At 37.4% G+C, this 23,010-nt stretch overlaps 1 protein-coding gene across 12 annotated transcripts in view; it reads left to right on the top strand.

The window, feature by feature from the left end:
• Positions 1-23,010, top strand: part of PIEZO2 (piezo type mechanosensitive ion channel component 2) — a 287,266-nt gene that overhangs the window by 167,100 nt on the left and 97,156 nt on the right. For all 12 annotated transcript variants that reach the window (XM_068192503.1, XM_068192518.1, XM_068192513.1 and 9 more), the window contains exons 6-8: positions 1,777-1,987; positions 4,018-4,231; positions 19,979-20,147. In XM_068192503.1, the coding sequence (XP_068048604.1) occupies positions 1,777-1,987; positions 4,018-4,231; positions 19,979-20,147 (594 nt within the window). The remainder of the gene's footprint in view (positions 1-1,776; positions 1,988-4,017; positions 4,232-19,978; positions 20,148-23,010) is intronic.

The following is a 23,010-nucleotide window of genomic DNA, read 5'->3' as shown; positions in this document are numbered from 1 at the left end:
TTCTGTGCCTACTGTCAGCATTCTTTCTGAATGTTTAATGTTTCCTATCCTTGGGATAGGAGCTCAGATACGAGCATCAGTGATGAACAAAGAGAATGCCTCTTTTTGATGCATGGCTTGAAATGTGATGGCTGGATGTTTGGGCTGCCATCTCCCTATTATTTTGCATAAGGAGCTAATAATGTCTATTTTGAGAGCTGTATAGGCGAATGGTGATAATAAGAAAGCAATTAAAATTCTACTATACCCCATGTAAAATACATATTGGTAGTGAAATAGCTGGATAAATCCAAAAGAAATGTAGATTTCCCAGATCAGCCCTCTGTATTTATTACATATTTTATTGTCTGTAAAATAGAGATACTTTAGAACAAGCAGGTTTGTTTGCTTATTTGTTTTCCTGGGCATTCACAACAATGTTAATGCTCTGAAGTAAGAGGAGAAAGCTGGCAACAAACTTAGAGGTGAAATGAGGGAGTGAAGGCATCTACAGGGAATTTTGTTCTTTTGGGAATTCACATAATGTAATGGTACAGAAGAATTTGGTTAAGTATGTTGAGAGTCCATCTGTTCCTACTGCAATCTGATCTGTCAGTGTGGAATTTTTTCTGCCAAAGGTCACCAATCCATATAAAACTGCTATTCTGATGAAAAATACTAATAATCTCTCTTTTTTAATCTCTCTTTTTTAATTTCACACACAGAGATATGGTTTGGCCAGAGCTAGTGTTACCTAATACAAGTCTAAATTACTGCCAAAAAAGCTATTGTATATTACACCAAATGAGAACCAGGCTCAAAGCTCTTACTTTTTTTTTTTTAATAAGTCCCTACATTTCCATGAATGACTAATTTTTCCATAAATTGTATCTTTGTGTGGGTCTCTTGCTAATCCTGTAGATTCTCACCATGGGTTGATGATTTAGTCTGCATCACTCAATAGTTGTGTATGTCTTCTGGTCTCCAAGATACGATGGAGGCTTGATGGTAAAGACCACTGCCAAATCCTAACAAACTACTCAAGTATGATGGGCCTTTCCACGTTTCCTTCTTTTCTTTTTTCCATTGTGTAGTTCTAAGTCACTGGTCTCATTACCTCAGCTAAAATGTTGTAGAATACTCAAGATTTCACTACGTCTCACTTGCTCACATTTTCACCTTTTCATTCACCATCAGTTGATCTCCACATTTCTCATTCTCTCCCCAAGCCTCTGCTTAGTCTATTTTTTCTCTCCCAAAGTGCCCTTTAGTCAGCAATGAGTTATCTGTCCATTCATTTCAGCCCTTGTTGCCCTGTTCCAGATCATGCCTACTTGCTCTGTTGTAGATTTTGCCTTTAGAGAAAGGGTTGATGAAAAGTGGGTTTGGAAAGTGAGATCCATTGAGCAATATCAACCCAGGGATTACCATTTTTGGAGCTTATAACTGAAACCTTTGAGACAAAGAGGAGTTTAAAAGATATTAGATAGCAGGATGCTTATCTTTTAAAGAATGCTGAACTAATCAAACCAAATTTCATGTGTAAATGAGCAAGCAGCCTTTCCCAGAGACCACCTTTAAAAACCTTTTATTTTGAGACAATTCTGAAATGAGAGCCATTATGTACATCTCTAGCTTTAGTATCTCTTTCTTAGGTCTCACTACTCGGTATAGTCAAAGATTGTAAGAAGACTTCATTGTTAAATAATATATGCGTGGGTTTTAATTTCAAATTACTTTGTGTCTCTCTCTCTCTTTGTTTTTGCTTTCTATTTTTTTTTCTTCCTTCTCCTTTAGGCTGTAAGAGAAAAATTAGAGCCAGATGATGCTTTGATGTATGAAGAAGATCTGGATGACGACGACTGTGGAGAAGCAGAATTTGAGGAGACCATGAAATTAAAACTGCTGCGTAGAATTGCCTTTCTAGCATCCAAACTGAGGGAGTTTATTGGCAATATGATAATCACCACTGGAAAAGTTGTTGTTACAATTTTACTTGGTTCAGCAGGTTGGTGTATTTGAAAAATTTCCTCAGGAGCCCATTAGATTCTGCATTTAACAAATGAGTTTTCAGCACTTTGGCACCTGCGGGAGTAACAATGGAAATTTTTAAGGGAAAAGAAATTGCTGCTGATTTTATTAAATTAACTCTTTGGCAAGTATTGGAATATGCTGAGTTGATTTTTTTTTTTTTTTTGTGCTGATACTGTGTGGCCCTGTCATTCCATTTATGATTTTCACAGTTGCTCTTATAACCAAATGGTGAATGGGGGGCATATTATAATTATAAATTATTATATATATATATAGTGTGTGTGTATATATACACACATATGTATGTATATTAAAGTGAATTCATAGATTTGGTTTCATCACTTCTAAGTGTAAAAAGGAACTGTATTCACATAGCTTTTAAAAAAATGTTATTTGTTTGACCATATAGTATGTAAAAAGAGTGGTAATCAGACTTCCTGGTTTGTTTTCTTTTTTTAATTTTTTTTAGTTGGTAAGAGTAGTTGTTTTGAGGTTATATAGCCTACCTTTTTATAGGACATTTGATTTAATTTGATTTAAATACTTCCTTACTTACCACTCCAAAAAAGATGAAGGGTGACTTGACTGCAGCCCAAAAGAACTGACAAAGATACAAAGTGTTTCCATTTTTTAAGGTATCTCATCTAGTAGAATTGATAATAGGAGCCAACAGTTAAGTTGTAAACCTAGGCAATTTCAGACCAGAAATAAATTTTGTATTTTTCACAGTCAGAGTAACTGGCCATAATAAGTAACTTATTTTAAGATGTCATGTATTCTCATTCTCCAAAAGTGTTGGAAATAAAGACAAAATGTCTCTTTGGAAGAAGAAAGGAAATAGTTACAATCTTGAGGCAGAAATTTTTGGGTGAAATTTTACAGCACCATAAGTGAAAGCTTAAAATATGATGAGAAAGATGTGTTGGTGAAGCTCAGGCACATGACTGTGGATATGAGTCCTTACAGTGCCTGGACTCAGCTCAGCTCTGGACCAACCCTGGGAGAGCTGCTCCCTAAAGACACGTCGAACCAGCACCTGGTGAGGGGCAGGGCCAGCAGGCACACTGGAGCTATGGGCCACCAGGAGCCTGCAGGTCTGCTGAGGAAGGTGGCTCCTAGACATCTACTGATTAAAAAGCTTAAAAGTAAATTTAGGCAGGGACCCCTGCTAGCTGTGGCACTGTCGCTTCAGAGAATTCACTGGGCTGCTGTGCTGGCTGCAAGCTCTTACATCATTTTCTCATAGTTGCCACTCTTAGACATGATTTCTTTTCTGCTTCCTATCTTATTTTTGTAGGCTCCCAGAAGAGCACTGAGTTCCCTTCCAGTTGGACATTTTCTCAAGTCAGCTCAGCTGACTTGAGAAATACTCAAGTATATTTCATACTCAGCTACCTGCACAAAAGCAAAAACAATATATGTGTGTGACAGCAGAGTCTTTGTCAAATGTAAATTACACATTTCTAGGAGTTAACAATTTTTAAAAAATCAAACAGTTACTGATTATTCTGTATATTTTATGTAAATATCTTTGTTTTGATATATTAATCAGAGTCTGTTTTGTTTTAATATGTCAAGGTATTTTAATATCTGTATGAGAAGGCTTTTCACTGTTCATGCATCATGCCACTTTAGCACGTTATACTCAAAAGTCATACACTGGTGGTCTCAGGAAGTATTAGCTGCCCTTGCAGCCACTTTCTGTTTTTCTCCATGCTTTATGGAACATCTTTACATAGAGAAAAATTCCATCTCAGAGGAAAGTCTGGAGAGTGATTGTGTTCTAAGTGCTGAGATATGGCATGAGTGAATTGAACAATTAAAACAAAAAAGAAGATCCTTCTCTTCTAGTCTCAAAGTTAATAGCAGTTAATAGCTAATTGTAATAATTAGCAGAAAACTAATTGGATCAAAATTTTTAATACACATCTTGTCAAATTTAAGTTTTAACAAATGCCAGTATTTTGCATACTTCTCCAACACTCCATGGTTTTGTTTTTACAGGTATGATGGTGCCATCTTTGACCTCAGCTGTGTATTTCTTTGTGTTTTTGGGCCTGTGCACATGGTGGTCCTGTTGCCAAGCATTTGATCCGCTGATATTCAGCTGTCTGTGTGTATTAATGGCTATATTCAGTGCGGGACACTTGATTGGACTTTATCTGTACCAGCTACAGTTCTTTCAGGAGGTTGTTCCACCAAAAGATTTCTATGCCAGGTGAGAGAAATTCCTTTCCTGTTTAATTGTGGGCACGCGATGCAATGCTCTGTTATCACATGTTGATGCAAATGATCTTCCACAGAATGCTTTAAAAAATTTTACACATACCTTCTTAGTCAGTCGTGGAAGAGTCAAATCTTTTCATATTAAATGGTTTTCAATGATAGAGTGTTGAAAGTCCAGACTGAGTAATGCAGACAGAGAATTGGAGCAGGCTGGTAGGGGAAGGTTCTTTTGGTTTTTTTGCTCAGTGTTCCTCAGATGTGAGTGTGAATGATTGGGCTAATGCAGGAAATAAAGGAAATAGATGGCAACATTGATACAAGGGGAAGCGTACAAATGCACGTTTGTTTTTTGTAGAAGAAAATAAATTCTCTGGTGTCTAATGTCATAGTGTCTTAACTTGAGCAAAATGCTTTTGTGGTGCCATTCTTGTGTGCAGAGGCTGAGGGCTGCTGGGGTCCTTCATGTACTGTGCATATTAGGCTGATAATATAAAAATTCTCTCTGGTCACATAGAATCACATAGAACATGCTGATCTTCAACAGCTACTTACCTCAAGTAAAATAGCAGCATTGCTAATTACTTGTGCCGTAAATAATGACTGGCTGTGATTTCACTGACCCTTGAATTTTCTACACACTGTAATCTAAAATAAGATGAAGTAATGGATGTATTTTTCTCATTACTATTTTTTTTCTGCTGGAATATGATGGCAAATTTGTTTTTATGGTATGTATTTTGAATTTTGTAGTAATTCTGACATTAAACTAAATGTGAACATTAATTTAATTTCTAGCAAACCTATTTTTCCTTTTAACTATTATGAGCTGAAGGTGAAAGGAAATTAGAGGTACTGTGGAGAATCAATTAATTATTTATCTCTCAATGCACTATTAAAAGCAGTAAAATTGAGCTGTCTAGCTACAGTAGCTGTTACTTTAGTACTTACTTTGACATTTTATTTAATACAGGTTCATAGATGTGTGTTGTGATTTTGTAGTTGGTGACTTGTGGAGTTTGCTTGGAAGGGCATAACATTACCTGAAAAATCAGAAAAACCTGTTTAGTTTAGGTTCTTTTGTGCCACCTAGAGGTCGAGGTAGGAGAATGGATGATTTCTAATGCCAAGAAGCTGAAACGCTCTCAACTTCCCTAAACCTTTTATATTACTTCCTCCGTGTATTAAGAAAATAAAAAGAGAATGGCTTGAAAATTCTCAACTATTTGGCTTTGAGGATATCTATTCACAGTTTTTAGCAACAGACAGCATTAACATTTTATCAAGGAGAAGAAATATATGCTTCATACTATTTAACTACAATATGTGAAACTTTCTTCATATGCATAATTTGTGAACCTTTTTTGTCATTAGTATTTTTCTATTAATTTTAAATTAATTTATTTTTATTTACTTCAATTAATTTTGACTCAAGATAATTGTCTTGAGACAATTATCAAGACATTGATAATGTAGTAATTTCTTTAGGAATTACTTGTAGTAATTTCTTTTATTGTTAATAATGTGATTCTTCGATTTATGACAAAATTTTGTTCAGTACAAATATGGCATTTTAACTTAGTCATTAATTTTTGAAATTAAGAAAATCAAGCTATAAGAAAGTTGCCTCTGCCTTGGTGTAGAAAAGAAAAGCACCTTCAGAGTTTGGGTTAAAAAAAAGTCCCAGCGATGGACTTCAGAATATGTACTGATATATTTCTAAACAAAAAAAATTAAGTTACTTTCCTGCAGACTTTCTCTTGAACTGGTACTGTTGAGTATTCTGCCATTTACACATGAAATCATGTGTAAAAGGCACAGTACTCAACATCTGAAATCATGTGAGGGACTGATGTTCCAAATTATGTGGGAAATTATCTTTGAATATGCACAACAACCTATACACAATGTACACACAATGGCAGCAGCAGGAGCAGTACTTCTCATTTCTTTATTTGCAGCTCTTTCTATTGTGGATCTACTTTGATCTGCTTTCAGGGAGATGTCTTTGAAGTGCATCAAGACAAGTGTTATCAGAGCTTGGAAGTGAAAACCTTAGTGTGAGAAAAGGCCACTGAGGATTTTTAATGATTGAGTCGGGCTGATATATAAGCAGTGGCTAGAGGAGGAAAAATGAGAGATATGTATTGGAATGCTGCAGAAAAAAATATTTTAGCATTTTGCATCCTAGAAGAAAATCAATACCTTGCTATTTTATGTACAATCTTGGTTTGAAAATGTGCTAAATATGCAGAGTTCCCATTAATACTAGTACATGACTTCCACAGGCAAATTATATGCCAAGAAAAGAATTTGATTCCCCAAATTCTTGCTACAAGAAGGACATTCAGGTGCTAGAGAATGCCCAGAGAAGGGCAACAAAACTGGTGAAAGGTCTGGAGCTGAAGTCTTATGAGGAATATCTGAGGGAACTGGAACTGTTCTGGAGAAGACACGGGGAGAAGCCTGGAGAAGGCTCAGAGGTGACCTTGTTGCTCTCTAAAAGCAAGTTGTAGTGAGGCAGGCGTTGGTCTCTTCTCCTGAGTAAAAAGCATCAGGAAAAGAGGAAATGGCCTCAAGTGGCACCAGGGGAGGTTTAGATTGGATATTAGGAGAACTTCCTACACTGGAAGAATTGTCTGCCATTGGAAGAGTCTCCTCAGGAAAGGGGTTGAGTCACCATCCCTGGAGATACTTAGAAGATCTGTAAACATGGGCACTTAGGGACGTGGTTTAGTGATGGATTTGGCAGTGTTTGTTTAATGGTTGGACTCGATGATCTTAGAGGTCTTTTCCAACCTAAATTATTCTGTGATTCCATATGAAAGAAGGAATTTTATTTCTCTGTAAAGTTTGTGAGGGCCCAATCCCCAGAATAAGCTCTCCTGAATTTCAAGGACAGATGTGAAAACTGCTCCTTTTGGGCTGCTGGTGGACATTTTTTTTTTTTTCTCAGCAGAATGTAAGTCTGGTGTTTTAAAAAGCTCCTTTCTGGATTTGAGTTCTCAAGCTTACAAGAAATGTACAAGTGGTTTCTCTGATCAATAAAAAATGTGGGTTTTTTCTGAATAGTAATGCATTCAGCTTGTCAGACTATCGATTGATTTCAGACTAAATAAAGTTAAACTACACCCAAACAAACCAGAAAATTCTCAAGTTAACAGTATTATTCAGCTAAGATTTGCATCATCCTTGAGCTGTTCCTTCCTTTCAAGAACTCTTCAACTCAAAATTCACCATTTGTGATTGTAAGAAGTGACTGAATAATGTCACCAGAGGAAAGCAGTTTTCTTGGGAGGGTAACCTGACATCTGGTGAATTTACATGTTTTGCCCTGAAACCTCATGGGATTGCGCAGACAAAGTACTTCCTCCCCCCAAAAAAATAGGACATTGTGATAACAAAGCCCTCAGTACTTGCTAGAGTGATATTACTGAACATGAAGGTATTGATGTCCTACAAAGTTTCACATCTGCCGCTGTGCCTGTCTGGATCTGTGATGTACAGGTAGAGGTGGCATAAACACAAACACGCTGAAATGCCATGGAGTGAGCACTGGGATCTGCAGATTGAAACATGTACAGTGTACCGAAAAGTCTGAATATAGCTGGTGTATCAGGGGTAGGCATGCTTCCAGCATATCAATATTGCAAATTGATGCAATATCTCAAATACTGCAATATGCAAATATTGCAAAGATGGGAAAAAATAGCAAGAAGTATCCCTTTAAAGCAAAATTCAGAAAGTATCATGTTTCTACCATAAAATTATTTTCACCCAAGTTAGTAAAAACAAGTCAATGAGCTAAAATGACTTTAGAAATTAGGTACACAGTGTCACAGCCTGAAAAAATACATAGTAATATGTTCACCATTTTGAGATTGCTGCCTCCTTTCTTCCTGATATTGTTTATTTTGGCAAAAGAATGTAATTGGGGAAATGATAAGGCCTTGCCAACATGAAGAAATAGGATCAGTGCAGTGGTATGAGGTTTGTCCTGAGTCAGTAGAGTCATTCCTGTCCAAAACTGTGTTTATAAGCGTATTAATTTAAAGATCCAGCAATCCAATGTAAATTAAAAGCTATGTGCTTTCCTATAGTTTAGGTCTGTCTTGCTTGTAGTTTTCAGGCAAGTAATGTTTCAAATAGTTCAGATACAGCGGTCTTTATCTATAGAAAGCAGCTTCCTTATAAAATGAGGCAAACCTAAGAGTCTAAGTATTGTTATCCACTTCACAGTGATACCTTCTTTCACACCTTCTTAAGTGAATGGGAATTTGGAATTACACAACTGATTGCTTTGCTGCAGTGTGAGCTGGGAAGTGTAGTCTAAGGAGTTTTGTTCAAGAGGAAATTTTCATCTGAAAGTTGTCTATAAATCTATTTGAGCAGGACTTTTTAAATAGGTTTTACAGTGACTAATAATAAGCCTACTTAAATTGCTCTGTTACTTTTGGAGAAAAGATATCTGCTACAGATGGTAGATTTAGGATATTCCATTTGTTTTCAGATTAATCTGAGAAGAGTCCAGTCCAAAATTCTTCATTTGGACTTCCCTGGAAGCTTTGACACAAATTCAGATTTTGTAGTCCAAATACTCTGTTCAACCAGGGTTACAAATGCTTAAGCACAGTCTCAAAAATGTTCTTGGAGTTGTCAGATCAGGGTCAGATCAGATCCAGCCATAATATTTTTTCCTAAGTTAGACACTAAACTTGCAAATAAAATCCCATTAGGAGAGCAGATATTGCCAAAATAGTGAAATGTAGCTGATTGATTACCTCTGCAGGGCAAGGCACTGATCTCCTGGTCTTCTGCTGCTTTTGTAGCTCCACTGGAGCCAAGAGCAGGGCAAGAGGTTTCACCTGCGCTGCAGCCACTGCTAATCCTTGCTGCAGACCGTGTTTGGCACTTGTCTCAAAGGCGACTCACCTCTGAGAGGCAGAATTTTTTTAACCTTGTAGGAAACTCTGAGGTTTTTGGGGTTGCCTTTTGACTTGGTCACAAGCCAGTGTTTGAAAAGATGGAGTATTTAAAGTTCATTTATATATCCTATACTGAGCTGCCCTTTGGCTGCAGTAGCTTTCATGCCTTCTGCCTGGTATTTTTAGGCACTTCTCACCATGGTACTGTAGCACCACTGCCAGGACAGAGGCCAGACCCTTGGATACTTGCCATGTAAAGACACTCCACTGCACTTGTCTGTTTCCATCATCCTCTACCAGCAAAGGCGCACTTTGCAGTTGCAGAGCATGCTCCAAAGTGTACCAGGCCAGCCACCATGTTGATTACCATGACCAGATTTGATTAGAGAGCCACAATTTCTCTCAGAGGAAGAGATGTTAGGTATTTGACCTTATTCTTACAGAAATTTGCAACTGAATTTCATACTAGCTCTATAATGTACCACATTTTAGGATGTTTAATTCTACTTAGAATGTTTTAGCCTATTGGCTTTCTCAGAACTTCAGCTTCTTTATATTTGTTTAAAAAATCTTTTGGAAAGGAAGCGAATGATTCTGTTAACAGCTTAGAAATGCAAGTTCACTCTCCGGTTGACAAAAGACAATAATCGTCCTTGCTATTATTATAATCTCTTTCTAAACTATGAGGTGGCCTTATTTCGGCTCCCTTTATCATGCAAGGCTGGATGAGGAAAAAGCAAGAGAGGAAATAGTAAGTAGCAATTTGCCTGGAGACAGTCCTTCCCATCCCCATGGCATAGCTGTCAGCACTCGCCATGACCATCCCCCCGCATCAAGTGCCAAATCTAGCCTTGGAATAAGCAGGCACAACTTAATTTATGTTACTGACATTGCACCCCAGGTGATTTACACCTGTCTTCCACTGGGCTCGAAAGGGGTGTAAACTGACACATGTGCTAAGACCTTCTAAAAACAATGGTTTTCTGCATGTGGGACAGACTGGTTTCCCAGTTGTGTTCTGCTACAGTGGCGAGCCTGCCACTGGTGAGATCCCTGGCAGGGGCTGGCCCTGGTCACAGCAGGTTCCTATTAGTGGGAAGAGGGGAACCTTAACACTCCCATCAATGACCACACTGCATCTGAAAATTGAATGTAAGCTGCAAACATAAAAATCAGTCATTGACGTGTGACATAATGTCAGTGAACTGCCTCTTCCTTAATGTCTCCTGCATGCTGATTACTGTGTGTTGCACAGAGGCTCCTCTTCCTTGGATGCATTGAACTACTGAGGTGAGAGGGACAGAAGCAAATGAGGAAGATCTTAAAGCTGTAGATATTCTGAGATAAACTTGCCTGCTGATTCTGATTCAATTGAACTGGGTGTGCAATTGGTCTGATGACGTAGCCATCCCACTTTTGCACGCTCTCAGGTAGCTTTGACTCTTTTGTGACCAGCACAGAAGAGTGCTGTCACCCTGCTAGCTGAAGCTCTGATCATTGGTAGGGCGAGACAGATCACTCCACTCCCTCATACACACCATGGGCTTGCAAGTGTCTGATCCCAGCAGTGGCACTTGAATAGACTCCCTGCCCATCACAGCCTGTCCTGGGTGGACATGCAAAGGGTGATTGCAAAGAAGCAATCCCTTAATTTTCTCTTCATATTTTCTGGAAAAAACGGATCTGCATTCTACGAACATTGTTCAAGTGACTGAAAACTATTACAGAAAAGAGACGAAAGCCCTCTCCTCCTACCAGGTTTGTGGTACCTATTATTCTATGGTATTAGATGTGGATTGTAATTAGAAAACTTGTGTAATCTACAAACTTGTTTTCTTGAGGTCTGCTCAAGAACAATTATCTTTATACTCTGGCATCACCAGAAATTGTGATGAAGAATATTTAACACTGTGTTTTCACCTCAGTGTATCAACACTGACAAATGAATCATCCCACATTTCTTGGAGGTAAAAAAGGCAGTCCTGAGTAACCTCAGCTGAGCACACACTGGGGAGTTAGTTCTCATCCATGCAGGTGCAGTCTACACCAGTTTCTCTAAACACTCACAGAGTGGAAGTGCTTAATCTCTTGTTTATGCTCATTTAGCTGAAGTTTGGAACTTGCTGATAAAAGCTGAGCCAATCATGTTCAATTTATAACCAATTTAAAATCAGCTGTTATACTGCTTTCGTTTTGAAACTGGGCAATTTCCAAACATTTCCTGGGCATTATTGTTCATTACTCCATTATCTTCTTTTCCATCTCCTGCTATTTTACTTTCTTTTTATGTTTAAAGCCAAATGGGAATCATAGCTTTTATTTCTGCCTTAGTGCACTCCCTGCTAAAAAGGAATATTTTCTTTGCTCATACTTTCTACTGCAGAATCTCTTGATGAAGGTATCCATCACTCTTGTGGTTTTTTGCAACCTGTTTCACTGCCAGCTGAGTAAGTGGAAAATCTCTTTATCCTCTGCATGCATCACTGAACCTAGCAGGCTGCCCAAATGTGACTGAAAAGTATCATCACTCCTTTTTCAGAGGTGGAAAAATTCCCTAACAGAGAAGTTAGATGAATCACATAACCCTCCCAAGATAGCCAAAACTTGGAATAAAGCACAAAGCTTTTGGCTGCAGTCTGAAAACTAGATCACATACCAAGTTACCTCAAAGTTAAAATAGTATGAAGCTACACTTTAAAACAACTTCTGCTCTTCTGTACCTGTCACTCTTAGGGGTAGCACTAAAGTTCTTAGGCAGTTGCATGGTTAGTTGTTGTACACAGTCACTTGCATGCTCTGGTCAGCACCAGCCCACTGAATGCTAATGCTCACTGGGGTTATCTGAGCACTGTCTCCTCCTCCTAAATGGCTTCTGCTGAAGTTTTACCTGAGTTGTTCTGTTCTTCTCCCAGCACCTGAGCTTAGGACAACAAGGCTGTCTATGGTCTGCACTACTGGTTGAGTTTTAGGAGCAGACTGTCCCCCCCTCTGCCTGTGAGAGACTTTCTGAGGTGGGGCTGTTGGCTCCTTCCCTTTCAGCAGTTCAACTAACTCACTTTGAAAAACCAATAGCCTCAGTTACTAATTTGCACAGAAAGACTTTGTTAACCACATCATTGTTAAGCTATGCTGTTTTTGAGCTGTGCTTTCTCTTCTGTGCTTGAGTGCCCAAGTTCATCCTCTCACAGGGGGAAGTTTTTGTGTCCGTGGATGTTTCTGAACATGCCTTTGGCTATTCTGTGCTTTCCACATAACCCCTCAGAAGCCTGGACCTGTTTTCTCATTACTTTAATCTCTGAGTAGAAAGTCCAACTGCACATTAAATATTTTTCATTTTTTCCATGCAGCTTGGGTGTTGTCCATACTCAGGTGATGCTGTTCAGTATTAGTTGGTTTTCATGCCCTTTTGTGATGACAGGGAATATGTGTGTACATGAGAAAGATGAGCAACTGGAAAACCACTGGTGCCAACCAGCCTTCTCTGCTGGGGTGACTGTTCTCTCATCCCAGCAAGGCTGCCTCACTCCTGCAGCCTCCATCCTTCAGCTACAAACCCTGTGTTGCCTCTGGTTTGTAGCTGAAACTATAAGGAAAAAAGCCCCAAAAAACCAAAATGCTGCTGCATTTAAAATAGTTTTCTTTTAGTGACAGAAAAAATAACTATTTGCCTAATTTTATTTGAGAACAAACTCTATTTGCCTATCCTAAACATGATCCAAGCTGCTGATGTCAAAGCAGTGACAATGCTGGCCCATCATGTTGATGGAGTCACTCTAGCTAAGTTATCAGGCAGGAGTTCTAAAGCAATTTCTTCTGCACCTTTATCCCCGTTTCACCACCTTCTTGCTATCCTATCTGGCAGTCTTTGCTAGATGCTCAGATGTCTGATTGGAATGAAAAGATACTGGAATCGCTGCCTCAGTACCTTTCTTCATCAGATGACTGCCTCTGGAAGTCCCAGCAGAGGCCCTCAAAGGCTGCAGCAACATGCTACTTTTCTAGCTTGCTGATGTGCTGAAAGGAGCAACATCAATATTGATGCTCACTAGAAACACAGAGCAAAGTTGAGCTGTGTCATAGGTAATGAAAATATTTGGGGATCCAGAGAGGTAGCCCGTTGATAGGATAAATCTTCTTCATTAAAGGCTTTTGAAGCTAGGTTTTGTGTCAGTAAACAAGGGATTAATAGACCCACACCTATTTTTAGTGGCAACAGTGGGGAATTACTGCTTCTAAAGCAATGAAAGCTTTTGTAATAGGAAGTCAGTACACAACTAAATTATTGGAGGAAATGTGATATAGAGCTCACAAATCTTTATGTTCAGACTTAAACTCCCCTTAGGGAAGCTGTTTTATTTCAGATAAGTGAAGTATTTTAATGTCTGAAGTTAGATCATTTTTAATAGATGCCTATTTCTTAACAGCTTCCAGTCACATATACTCAGATAAAATTTGATTATCTCATTTCTTCAAAACAAAAAATAGTTTATAGAGTAGATACTATTTATCATCGTAGTTTAAAGTTGTTAGTGAACCTGAAAGCAAAGTGATTCCATTGTAGCTGCTCATATGGCTCTTTTTTTCTCCTTGAATTAAGATTTGTGTTGTATTTACAGGTTTTGACAGCTTTTATGTAACTCACCACCCTTAAAGATATCTTTTTTCTACAGCTTCCTGATTAATGGCTTGTAGTTTCTCTCTGTCCTCATTATACACATGTTTTAAACTACTCACTTTTTCATGATGTTTCTCATGCAGTAGATGTGCATTTGAAATTAGTTTTCCTTTAAAAGAAAAGTCACTGATATTCAGAAGACAATGGGAGATACACAAGGGCTGGTTTTGTTATTGCCAGAAAAGCTTTGATCCAATAGAAGCTATGGAAACCAAAAACCAAAACTTGGTAGGAAAAAAAAAAAAGGACATAAGACATCTGCTAAAGAGCTATAGAAATGTGATGACATTAAAACAAAAGTTAGAATTATCTACTTTCCTAAGTCTACATTCACTACGTGTATGCCTGTATTATAGTGTTGGGATAGCAACATGCTGAAGAAAAACAATTCTAGTCCCAGTCTACATTTATAGATATTTCAAAAAAATGTTTTGAACTGTTAAGCTGAAATTTATCATAATGCTCCTCAACCCAAACAGTCAACTTTTTGTATGGTCATTAATATGGCACAGTTCCATCTAGCCAGTTCTGAATTATCCAAGTCTGAACCAAAGCAGGGTCTAGGGCTTTTTGGAGCTAAAAATACTTGCAATGCTCTTTAAGGCTTGTATCTCTCTAATATGGATACATTTAATGACTTTAGTCCAGCTGTGAACTGTGGTTTGTGGCAGCAGTATTTCTCTACACAGTTGTCCTGCTGAGCTGAAGAGGAGACATGAAGGATCAACTCCTTCTCTGTGGAATCTTATAACATGATTTGGAAAGACAATTGCCAATTTTTCCATTCATTCTTTTTTTTTTTTTTTCCTTTAAAAAGCCATGTGAAACCAAATGCCTTCTGCTCTCTTTAACCCTAAATTTTTTGGATGCCTAATGCATTTCAGCCAACTTTTCCACCTCTTTCTTCCCAATGTTCTGCTATTTCTGTAAAAATGTGGTGTCAGTTCAGTGCACCCTGGAGCAGTAGCCCCAGTATGGTCTGAATTCCCAGCCAATAGCCTGGGGAGTAATGACCTGGAAGGTAAGGATGGGTCTGAAGGTACCACAGAGCTGGCTGAGTTCTTTCCAACACCATGTGTTGCTTTGGGCACATAGCCCAAAGAGGGGGAGTGGAGTGGCTCATAGCATTCCCTTGGAAGAGGCATTATGAATATAAGTTTATGGATCTTAACTTCTGTGTAGCTCTGTCATCCAAGTATGGAAAACTCAACAGGATGGCTTGTGAATGAAAAGGGGACTCCTGACTTTTAGGAGGATTGTGTAGGAATTATGTTTTCTCTATGCTAATTTATTTTCCAGTTCCTTCCACTCCTTTCTCTCTCTTATCCACAGAACATTTTCAAGCCTGACAACAATATGCACCTCTTTTAAGTCAATGTTTGAAAAAAGGTTCACTCTTCAAGCAGCGTTTAGACTTTGGGAAATAGCCCTTTCAGTATTTCAAATACTCTTCTTCATGAAACTCAGTATTCAGGGCTTGTACAGTGAAATATGAAATTTTGACTTTTCTCCCTGTATTTCAGTCCTTTTTGCCCCAGAAAAATAATATTTCTACCACAATCAACACAACCTTCTCAAAATATATTATATTTTTTTGCCTATTTCTATGGAATTTGTTTCTCTCTTTCCTTCCTTATTCTCCCCTCCCTTATTCTCCTCCTCTTTGCTTACTCTACTCTTCTTCCCTTTTCTTCTCTCATTTGGTCACTTTTAGCATCTCGATTTTAGGGCTCAGCTATTCAAATATCAGTCTCAATATTCCATTCTCCTACCCCAGACTTGCAGACATCACTCTTGTCTCCTTCCATGTGAGGAGAGTGAAATAAATATGCAATAGAAGATATCCAGATTAAATAAAGATTCAGGCACTTGATAAAATCCAACACAAATTCAGAAATTCTACAAAGATGGATTGCCCAAATCCAACCCAGCACACTAAAATGTTCTGATGCCATTGTTGGGAATAACCATGCAGTAGGTACTGGCCACAGAAGAAAAGCATCCTGTAATATTAAATGCTAAATCAGAAAATGCAGCTCCTGGAGTGGTTTGATGCAGACATTTTCTTCAAGCTGTAATCTTCATGCAAAGTCAAAGATGACATAGAAAAATGACCCCCTGCTCTGTTGTGTAGTGGAAAGTACTATATAAAGGAGTACATAGAGTTGTAGGAAGATGCAGCAGCTGGAAACCTCATGTAGACAAAACTGTTACAAAAGCTAAAACTCTTAGAAAAATAGTAAGAGACAGTAGAAGATTTTCTATCCATTGAAGTCAAGATTGGATGCCATTCTAGACTATAAACTCTTACTCAACCACAAGATCGTTGTTCAATAGAAGAATTATTAACTGTCCTACATTGTGCAGGAAGTCAGAATTATTACTTCCTTTCCTGACCTTGAAAGTTACAAGGCAAATACTTGCCTGAAGTCAACTCCTAAAACATGAGCACATGCAGGATCTGAACTTACAAACATGTTTTTACAAAAAAAAAAAAAAAATCCAAATAATTTTAGTGAATGCAAAATTCACAGATCTCACAGATATGTAATGACTGTTTTGATAATTCTGTATATGAAACATATTTTTTGTTTACATAGCTATTTTTTGTTCATATTTAGTTCCATGAGTAATTATGCCAATTCTTATAATATATTAATGTAATAATTAAGTAATGCATGCAATAGAAGTTTCAGCAAGGTAGAGTTTTAGCAACTTTGGCAGTTCCTTAGGTGAAATATCGGTGGGTGCAACAGGAATTAGTTTCTCTGTTTTCAAGTGAAATTGAAATTCCTCTTCTGAATTTTAATGTTGGACTAATATAGAAAGTGGGAATTTTGTATGGTCACAGTTTACAGCTTTGTTGAGAAGTTGTGAAAGTTGAAGGTGCATCTGCTAGAAAAATGATTCACAGATTCAATAGGAATCTTTTCCAAGAAAACAAGCTTATAAAATAGTAACTGGACAAAAAGATGCCACCTTCATTTTAAGAACTCTTTTTCACTGTGTTATCTCAGAGCATTTCTCAGTCAGATGTTAAAGTTCCTCATGGCCTTTTATAATTTCTGTATTTTTTTCCAAATTATTGCTGTTATGCATTTTTCAGAACACCAGTCAGGACTTTGAAAAAAACAGCTTTAGCTCTTTGCACAAGTAGAAATGCTAGTCTAGTCACATCTTGCAAACTACCATTTTATGTGGCATTGCATGCAGTCTTTTGGAAACCCAATTATATCCATTAATAAATAAGTCTCTCATTATTTGTTTTGTGCATATTCTGTATCCAGGCACACATGTACTTGACTTGTTTGGTAGTGGGTTTCTCCCACTTAGGACTCATTCTGACCTTACTGGTGGCATACGTGTATGTTGGGTAAGATGGAGTCACCAAGATCAGAGCTGGACTCAAACACAGCTGGTTGGGATCAATATTGACTGTAAAGACATCTTTGCAGAATGAAGTATGCAGAACTGAATAATACCCTCATTTATATTGCTTATACATTTTATGGCAGCCATCCCTGTATAATTAGAAGCTTTGTGTAAGGGAAGATGACTCTATTCCTCTGAAAAACGTTCTGCATTAGCAGTTCTCATTGACGATATTGTTGAAGCATAAATATTGAATAGCAACTTGTAGCATTATTGGAGGCCAGAACAGACAGAACGAGCATTCCCAAGACAACAGTGACTTTTGAATGTGATAAACAGGGAGAGTTGTGTTGAGTGTATTGTGACTAACAAGTCTCAAAGCCCAAGGAGAAATCAGAAATGAGGAACAGTTCCTCTAAATCCATGCTTTATGAGACAAAGCAACATACATTGAATAAATTGAAGTTAAATACATTAAACTACATTGGTGGCTATGTGGCAACTTAAAGGGAGATGATGTGCTGTAACTTATTAATGCAGGACCAGAAGGGAGCAGAATTAAGTCCAATATTATAATGTATGAATAATTTGGAGCCAGCAAATGAAACTAAGAGAATGAGAATATAACTGAATCATAATAAAATTTCCTAGCCGTTAGGATTATGTGGAATGTTTTCTTTTCAGTGGAGATAAAAATAAAGCATAAGTTGATCTGACTTTCTAGCTATAGTATATTATAAAACACACTACAGGAATGGAATATGTGATATGAAGATCATGTCTGCTTGGCAGAAGGTTCTGAGAGCCTTCAGGAACTTTCCCTCATTTCTGTAGGAAATACTCATCACGAACTGTCAATGGAAAGACTTTGCGTTTCAATAAGAATTGGATTTCACTCTGATTCTGATGCTTATGAAACAGAAATAGGGTGAATCATACTGTGCTTACAAAGAAAAGCTTAAAATCAACCCAAGATGGAGAACTATGTCATGAAACAGAGGTAAAAGATGAAACTAACAGGAACTCAGCAACTAATAGGAACTCAACAACCCTGATCACTGATGAGCAAAAATGACAAGGCAAACAAGATGTTCCTCTATGCTGATAGAAATATGAACAGAATACAATCCAGCATGAATGTCACCCAATTGGAGCCAAACTGTAACATCAGCTCCAAATGTTCTTGGATGCTATGGAAGTTTGAATCTGAGTCTGCTCCAAACACAGCTCATTCAGCTCCCTTAAATTACAGCAATTTACTTTGTGTGCAGGATTTTTTAATGTTTTTTTTTTCCCCAACCTTGTATCCACCTAAAAGCTCTGAAAGGTCTTAAAGTTTATACCTTTGGCCTCTGTTGACAATCAGAATGAGAAGTGAGTGCTGATAGATTGGTTAATAAAATGCTGTGGGGCTCTCCTAGGAGTTAATGGTATTATGCCCATGCAGCAAATCCCCAGTTATGAACAGATACAACATTTTTGCTTTGCAGCATCCAAAGGCAAATTTCAGGCAGCACATCTCTATTGAATATTGTACTTACTCTTTGTATTCATTCAGCTTTTCATGTTGGATCTTGCTAGGTTAAGGAAGAACTGAGCTTTTAGACCCTCTTAAAATTAAATCCCCCAGCAGAAAATCTTGCATGTTTTGGTTTTGGGTTTGTTTTTTTTTTATTAATGTGTTTGATTTATCCTTTCAGAGGAACAATAGATTGGGATTTATTGTTCTACCAATAAGATGATCTTCTTAATTGTCTCTTAGACCTTGTTTTGGTAAAAAATGAGAACTCTCACAGACATTATGGTAGAAAAAGCTTTTGTCAATAGACAAACTATTTGTAATTAATACTGACACATGCTACTGGTAGCTCATGCCCCAGCTTTGGAACATTGCAGGCTATTTTATAATGAAAGAGCCAGATTAACTATTGTTTCCTATTGTTTTGTTTCAGTATTTAACACATCTACTAGGCATTCAGAATCTTTTATTAAATTGAAAATGTTGGGAATTTTTTTTAATACTAAGTGTGTTTCTTGCCAACATATGTTCCTTACATGATAGAAATATTTTGTAATCCTACTTTTTCCAGAAGCATCAAATATCTTGTGTCATTGATAATAATACTTCTAATTAATTTTTCTTCTTTTTCTTCCCTCAATTATTTGATTATCTGAAACAATAACCTTTCTGAATATTTTCATTATTTGTTCACAAAAGCTATGAGTTCAGTAGAGACCTGTATGTTTCTAAACATTGGTGTTATTAGATAACAATTTATTAATAATATTAGCTTTTTAAAAGAAAAGACCAGTAAACTGTTCAGTGTGCCAAGAAGATATATTTTACAGCTGTGTCCTGGCAGGGTGACTGAAATGGTGTTACACGTCCGTTTACTAAATCTCTCTGAAATGTCATGTTGCTGTGATTTGCCAAATGGACTTGCAGCCAGATTTTCTCTTCCCACTTTCTGTAGCTCTTGATCTACAGGGAGCAGGCCATTGCAAGTTTTCTCATTGGACATAGTAGATGTAATGTCATTATACTCCCATTTTTTCCTGTTGAAAAGCAATTGTAAAAACCCACTTCTTTTGACTAAATATGTGGAATGAAAATACTCACTGCATTTTAGATGTGATGGCAGGTGCTATTTTTGAACAGAGCAATTGGTATTAAACACAAGCAAAAGTTACCCTTCAAAATATTTTTAAACATTTTTAAGATTTGATGTTCATTATCTAATGTGGCTGCTTTGGTTTTTTATATTCACAGGTTGTTCGGTGTCACTTCTCTTACTCAGACAAACTGCTCAAGCACTTGGATGATCATCAAAAATCAAGAGTTACATTGGTATCACCACGCTAACCCAATCTTACTGCTGGTGATGTATTACACCCTCGCAACTCTCATTCGTCTCTGGCTGCAAGAGCCCATTGAAAGGGTAACTTCCTTCTCTATTCCCATGACTAATGGCTGGGAGACTGGCCAGATACTCACTAAGAGAGGTGCAAAACTTTAGGAAAATTAGGAGAAGACGGCAAGTACAAGGTGGTACTTTGAATTTGGTCTTTTCACTAAGTTTTTTCAAGAGTCTGATCTAACATGGGTATTATTCTTAAAATCATCAGGACAATTATGCAAAGAATGCAATCGCAGAGCATTAATGCTTTGATTTGGAAAGCAGGTATTGATATGCAGAAGTGGCTGGACTTGATTGACTCAATGATCTTAAAGGTCTTCTCCAACCTGAACGATTCTGAGTCTGTGATTCAAGTTTAGGTGCTATCAAGTGAAATGCCAGCGCCTAAGGCTTGTCTACCAGAACAGAGGTAGGATTTTGGTACAGGATACAGTAAGACAGAACACATATTTGTAATTTTATCACAGATATAGAAAAATTTTCTTAAAATCTTTCCTCCTCTGTTCCTGAGTGAAAATCCCAGCTTTCATTTAAGAGGAAGAGAACAAGGAGAAAAAAGAAAAGGCAAATCTTTACTTCTTCCAGTTTCAGAGGAAAATGGGTATATGGGAACCCACAGGTACCTTAAAAGCTTAGAAACTGAAAGTATAAAAAGGATGATCCTAGGCATTACTTATATTAATTTCCTGATCCTCAGAGGCCTGGTGTGAGTTTTTGATTTGAGGTTTAGTAGTGCTGTAAACCACTATGAAAATATTCATGACTGTGCTGTGAATTAGTGGAGTTTGTACAGGCAAGTAAAAATGTTAAAGGTTTTCTTATTGAAAGGGTGTTTCTTCATATAATGAATAATGTAACCATTTAACATTTAAAAAGGCAGTCAAAATACATCACCTCAGAACTGAGATGTATGAAATCTGGGGATTATATAGGGCTTCAAAAGGTGTACGATGCCAGAGCCATCACCTTGAGGTATTAAAAATTTGTGTCTTAAGTTTCCAGAAATCTTAATACTATCTTTTCTGAAGTCATATCATTGTGATCCAGTACCGTCTGGCATTGGGTATTTTTAGGGTCTTTTTTCTTTTATGTTTTCTGCAGCTGCATCTTCTGGAAACTAGACTTTTCTCTTTTTTAAATGAAACATTAGATTTCCAGATAATAATATGATTTTAGCACTTGGGCTGTAACTAAAACTTCACATCTCACAAACTGCTTAGTAAAACCATGAGAACTACCCACGCAGGAGTAACCACATGTGAAATGCAGTTAGTGTGAGCTGTGTGATCTCAGCGAGTCTGGGAATTGATTTCCAGTACCTGTGTTGTTTTCATCCAACAGTCACCATCTAAAAGTTTGGTGTTGGATCTAAGTTAGTTGCTGTGCTTTTTCAGTGGAGAGAAGTGGGTCTTTCTGTCTAGGAGAGAGTGAATGCTGCAATTTCCTACAGGGAATTGAGAGGAACTATAGTGGTCTTGCCTGCAGGGTTTTTTTTAGACTGCTTGTGGTGTGTGAGATAGATATTCCCATAAAACACTAAAACCAGTCCTGAGAACTGCCAACAAGTGAAATTAGAGATGCTTTCCAGGCAATTGAGCTAGAGTAAGTATTAAAAGACATTAATTTAAGAAACACTGATGTCAAATTCATGGCTACATGAAAGGCAATACAAAGTCTTGGCACTCCCAAGGGAATTTCAGATGCCAGGGAAAAGATGCTTCCCTCCAAAGATAAATGGATGCTTTGAAAAGGGAACACTGTAAAGGAAGGAGTATCCATGCATTAATGCTTATTTTTGATGCACAGGATGTTAGTGATGCAAGTGTTTGTCATTAGAAAGAGATACTAAGATTTGCAAAATTTACCATATTTTGCACATATCCTCCTTATGGTCAGTTTCTTTTTTTTTTTTTTTTTCTATATGCATTTTGGTTTTGTTTAGTGGTGGCATAGATCAGGATTTAAAATTTCTTTTACTAGCTTTTCCCTGGTAGACTGCATTCTCAGTTCTTTAAATCCAGAAATATTTGCATTCTAGATTTCATTGAAATGTTTTTAAACTTGTATAATTGTGGTGCATTTGATTCATTATGGAACTAAGTACATAACCTGCCTTTTCAGTCTCCAGTGATTTCAAAGTTACTCTGTATTTAGAATCTCACTACTAGCCTACCTGAAGTTTAATAAATGGCAAAGACAAAATGCTATGAGGTATTTAGTGTAAATAAGTTGTTCTCTATATACTGCTGTCCTGTACAGTAAGAAGGCTCATCCTAGGAATTTTGTTCAAAAGAAGCTCTTGAACAAATACTTTTTAGTCTACAAAGATTGCATAAGCTAAATATAATACTGATGTAGCAGATGCTAAAAGCAGAGTAAAACATGTAGACCTGATGGGTTTTTTTTCTTGTGTGAATTACATCTTAGGGTCCACTTGTGGATAAAATTCCGCCTGGATGGCAGCAAGAATTGTCTTTGAGACAGATGCTCTTGAGACTGTCCCTAAATGCTGCAGGTGATGAGCAATTTTACAGAAACTCCCCCCACTTCAAATCTTGAGTTTCAGGGTTTAGTTTTTTTGTGTGTGCATCACAGTGCCAAAGTATAGCATGCATGAAATTTCAGTGTATGCTCTCCATATGGGATTCTGAATGGATCTTACTCATGCAAAGTGACTGTGGCAGTCAGTGGAAGATTTGCTTTTCTTATGCTTGCTGTTTTGGATCCTGACTTGTTCTAACATTGAGTCTTGTGAAATTCTACCTCTGCAAATAAGAAAAAGCAATCTGTCTCTGGAGATTTCAGCTCACAGTTGTAACTGCTAGTGCTGAATATGAATAGAGCCCATTCATTCTGTGCTATGAGTGGTAAGTAATAGTACAGG

The sequence above is a fragment of the Anomalospiza imberbis genome, chromosome 1, assembly GCF_031753505.1.
Source record: "Anomalospiza imberbis isolate Cuckoo-Finch-1a 21T00152 chromosome 1, ASM3175350v1, whole genome shotgun sequence".
NCBI lineage: Eukaryota > Metazoa > Chordata > Aves > Passeriformes > Viduidae > Anomalospiza > Anomalospiza imberbis.
The sequence above is the reverse complement of the archived record's forward strand: the minus strand, read 5'-3'. Positions and strand labels throughout refer to the sequence as shown.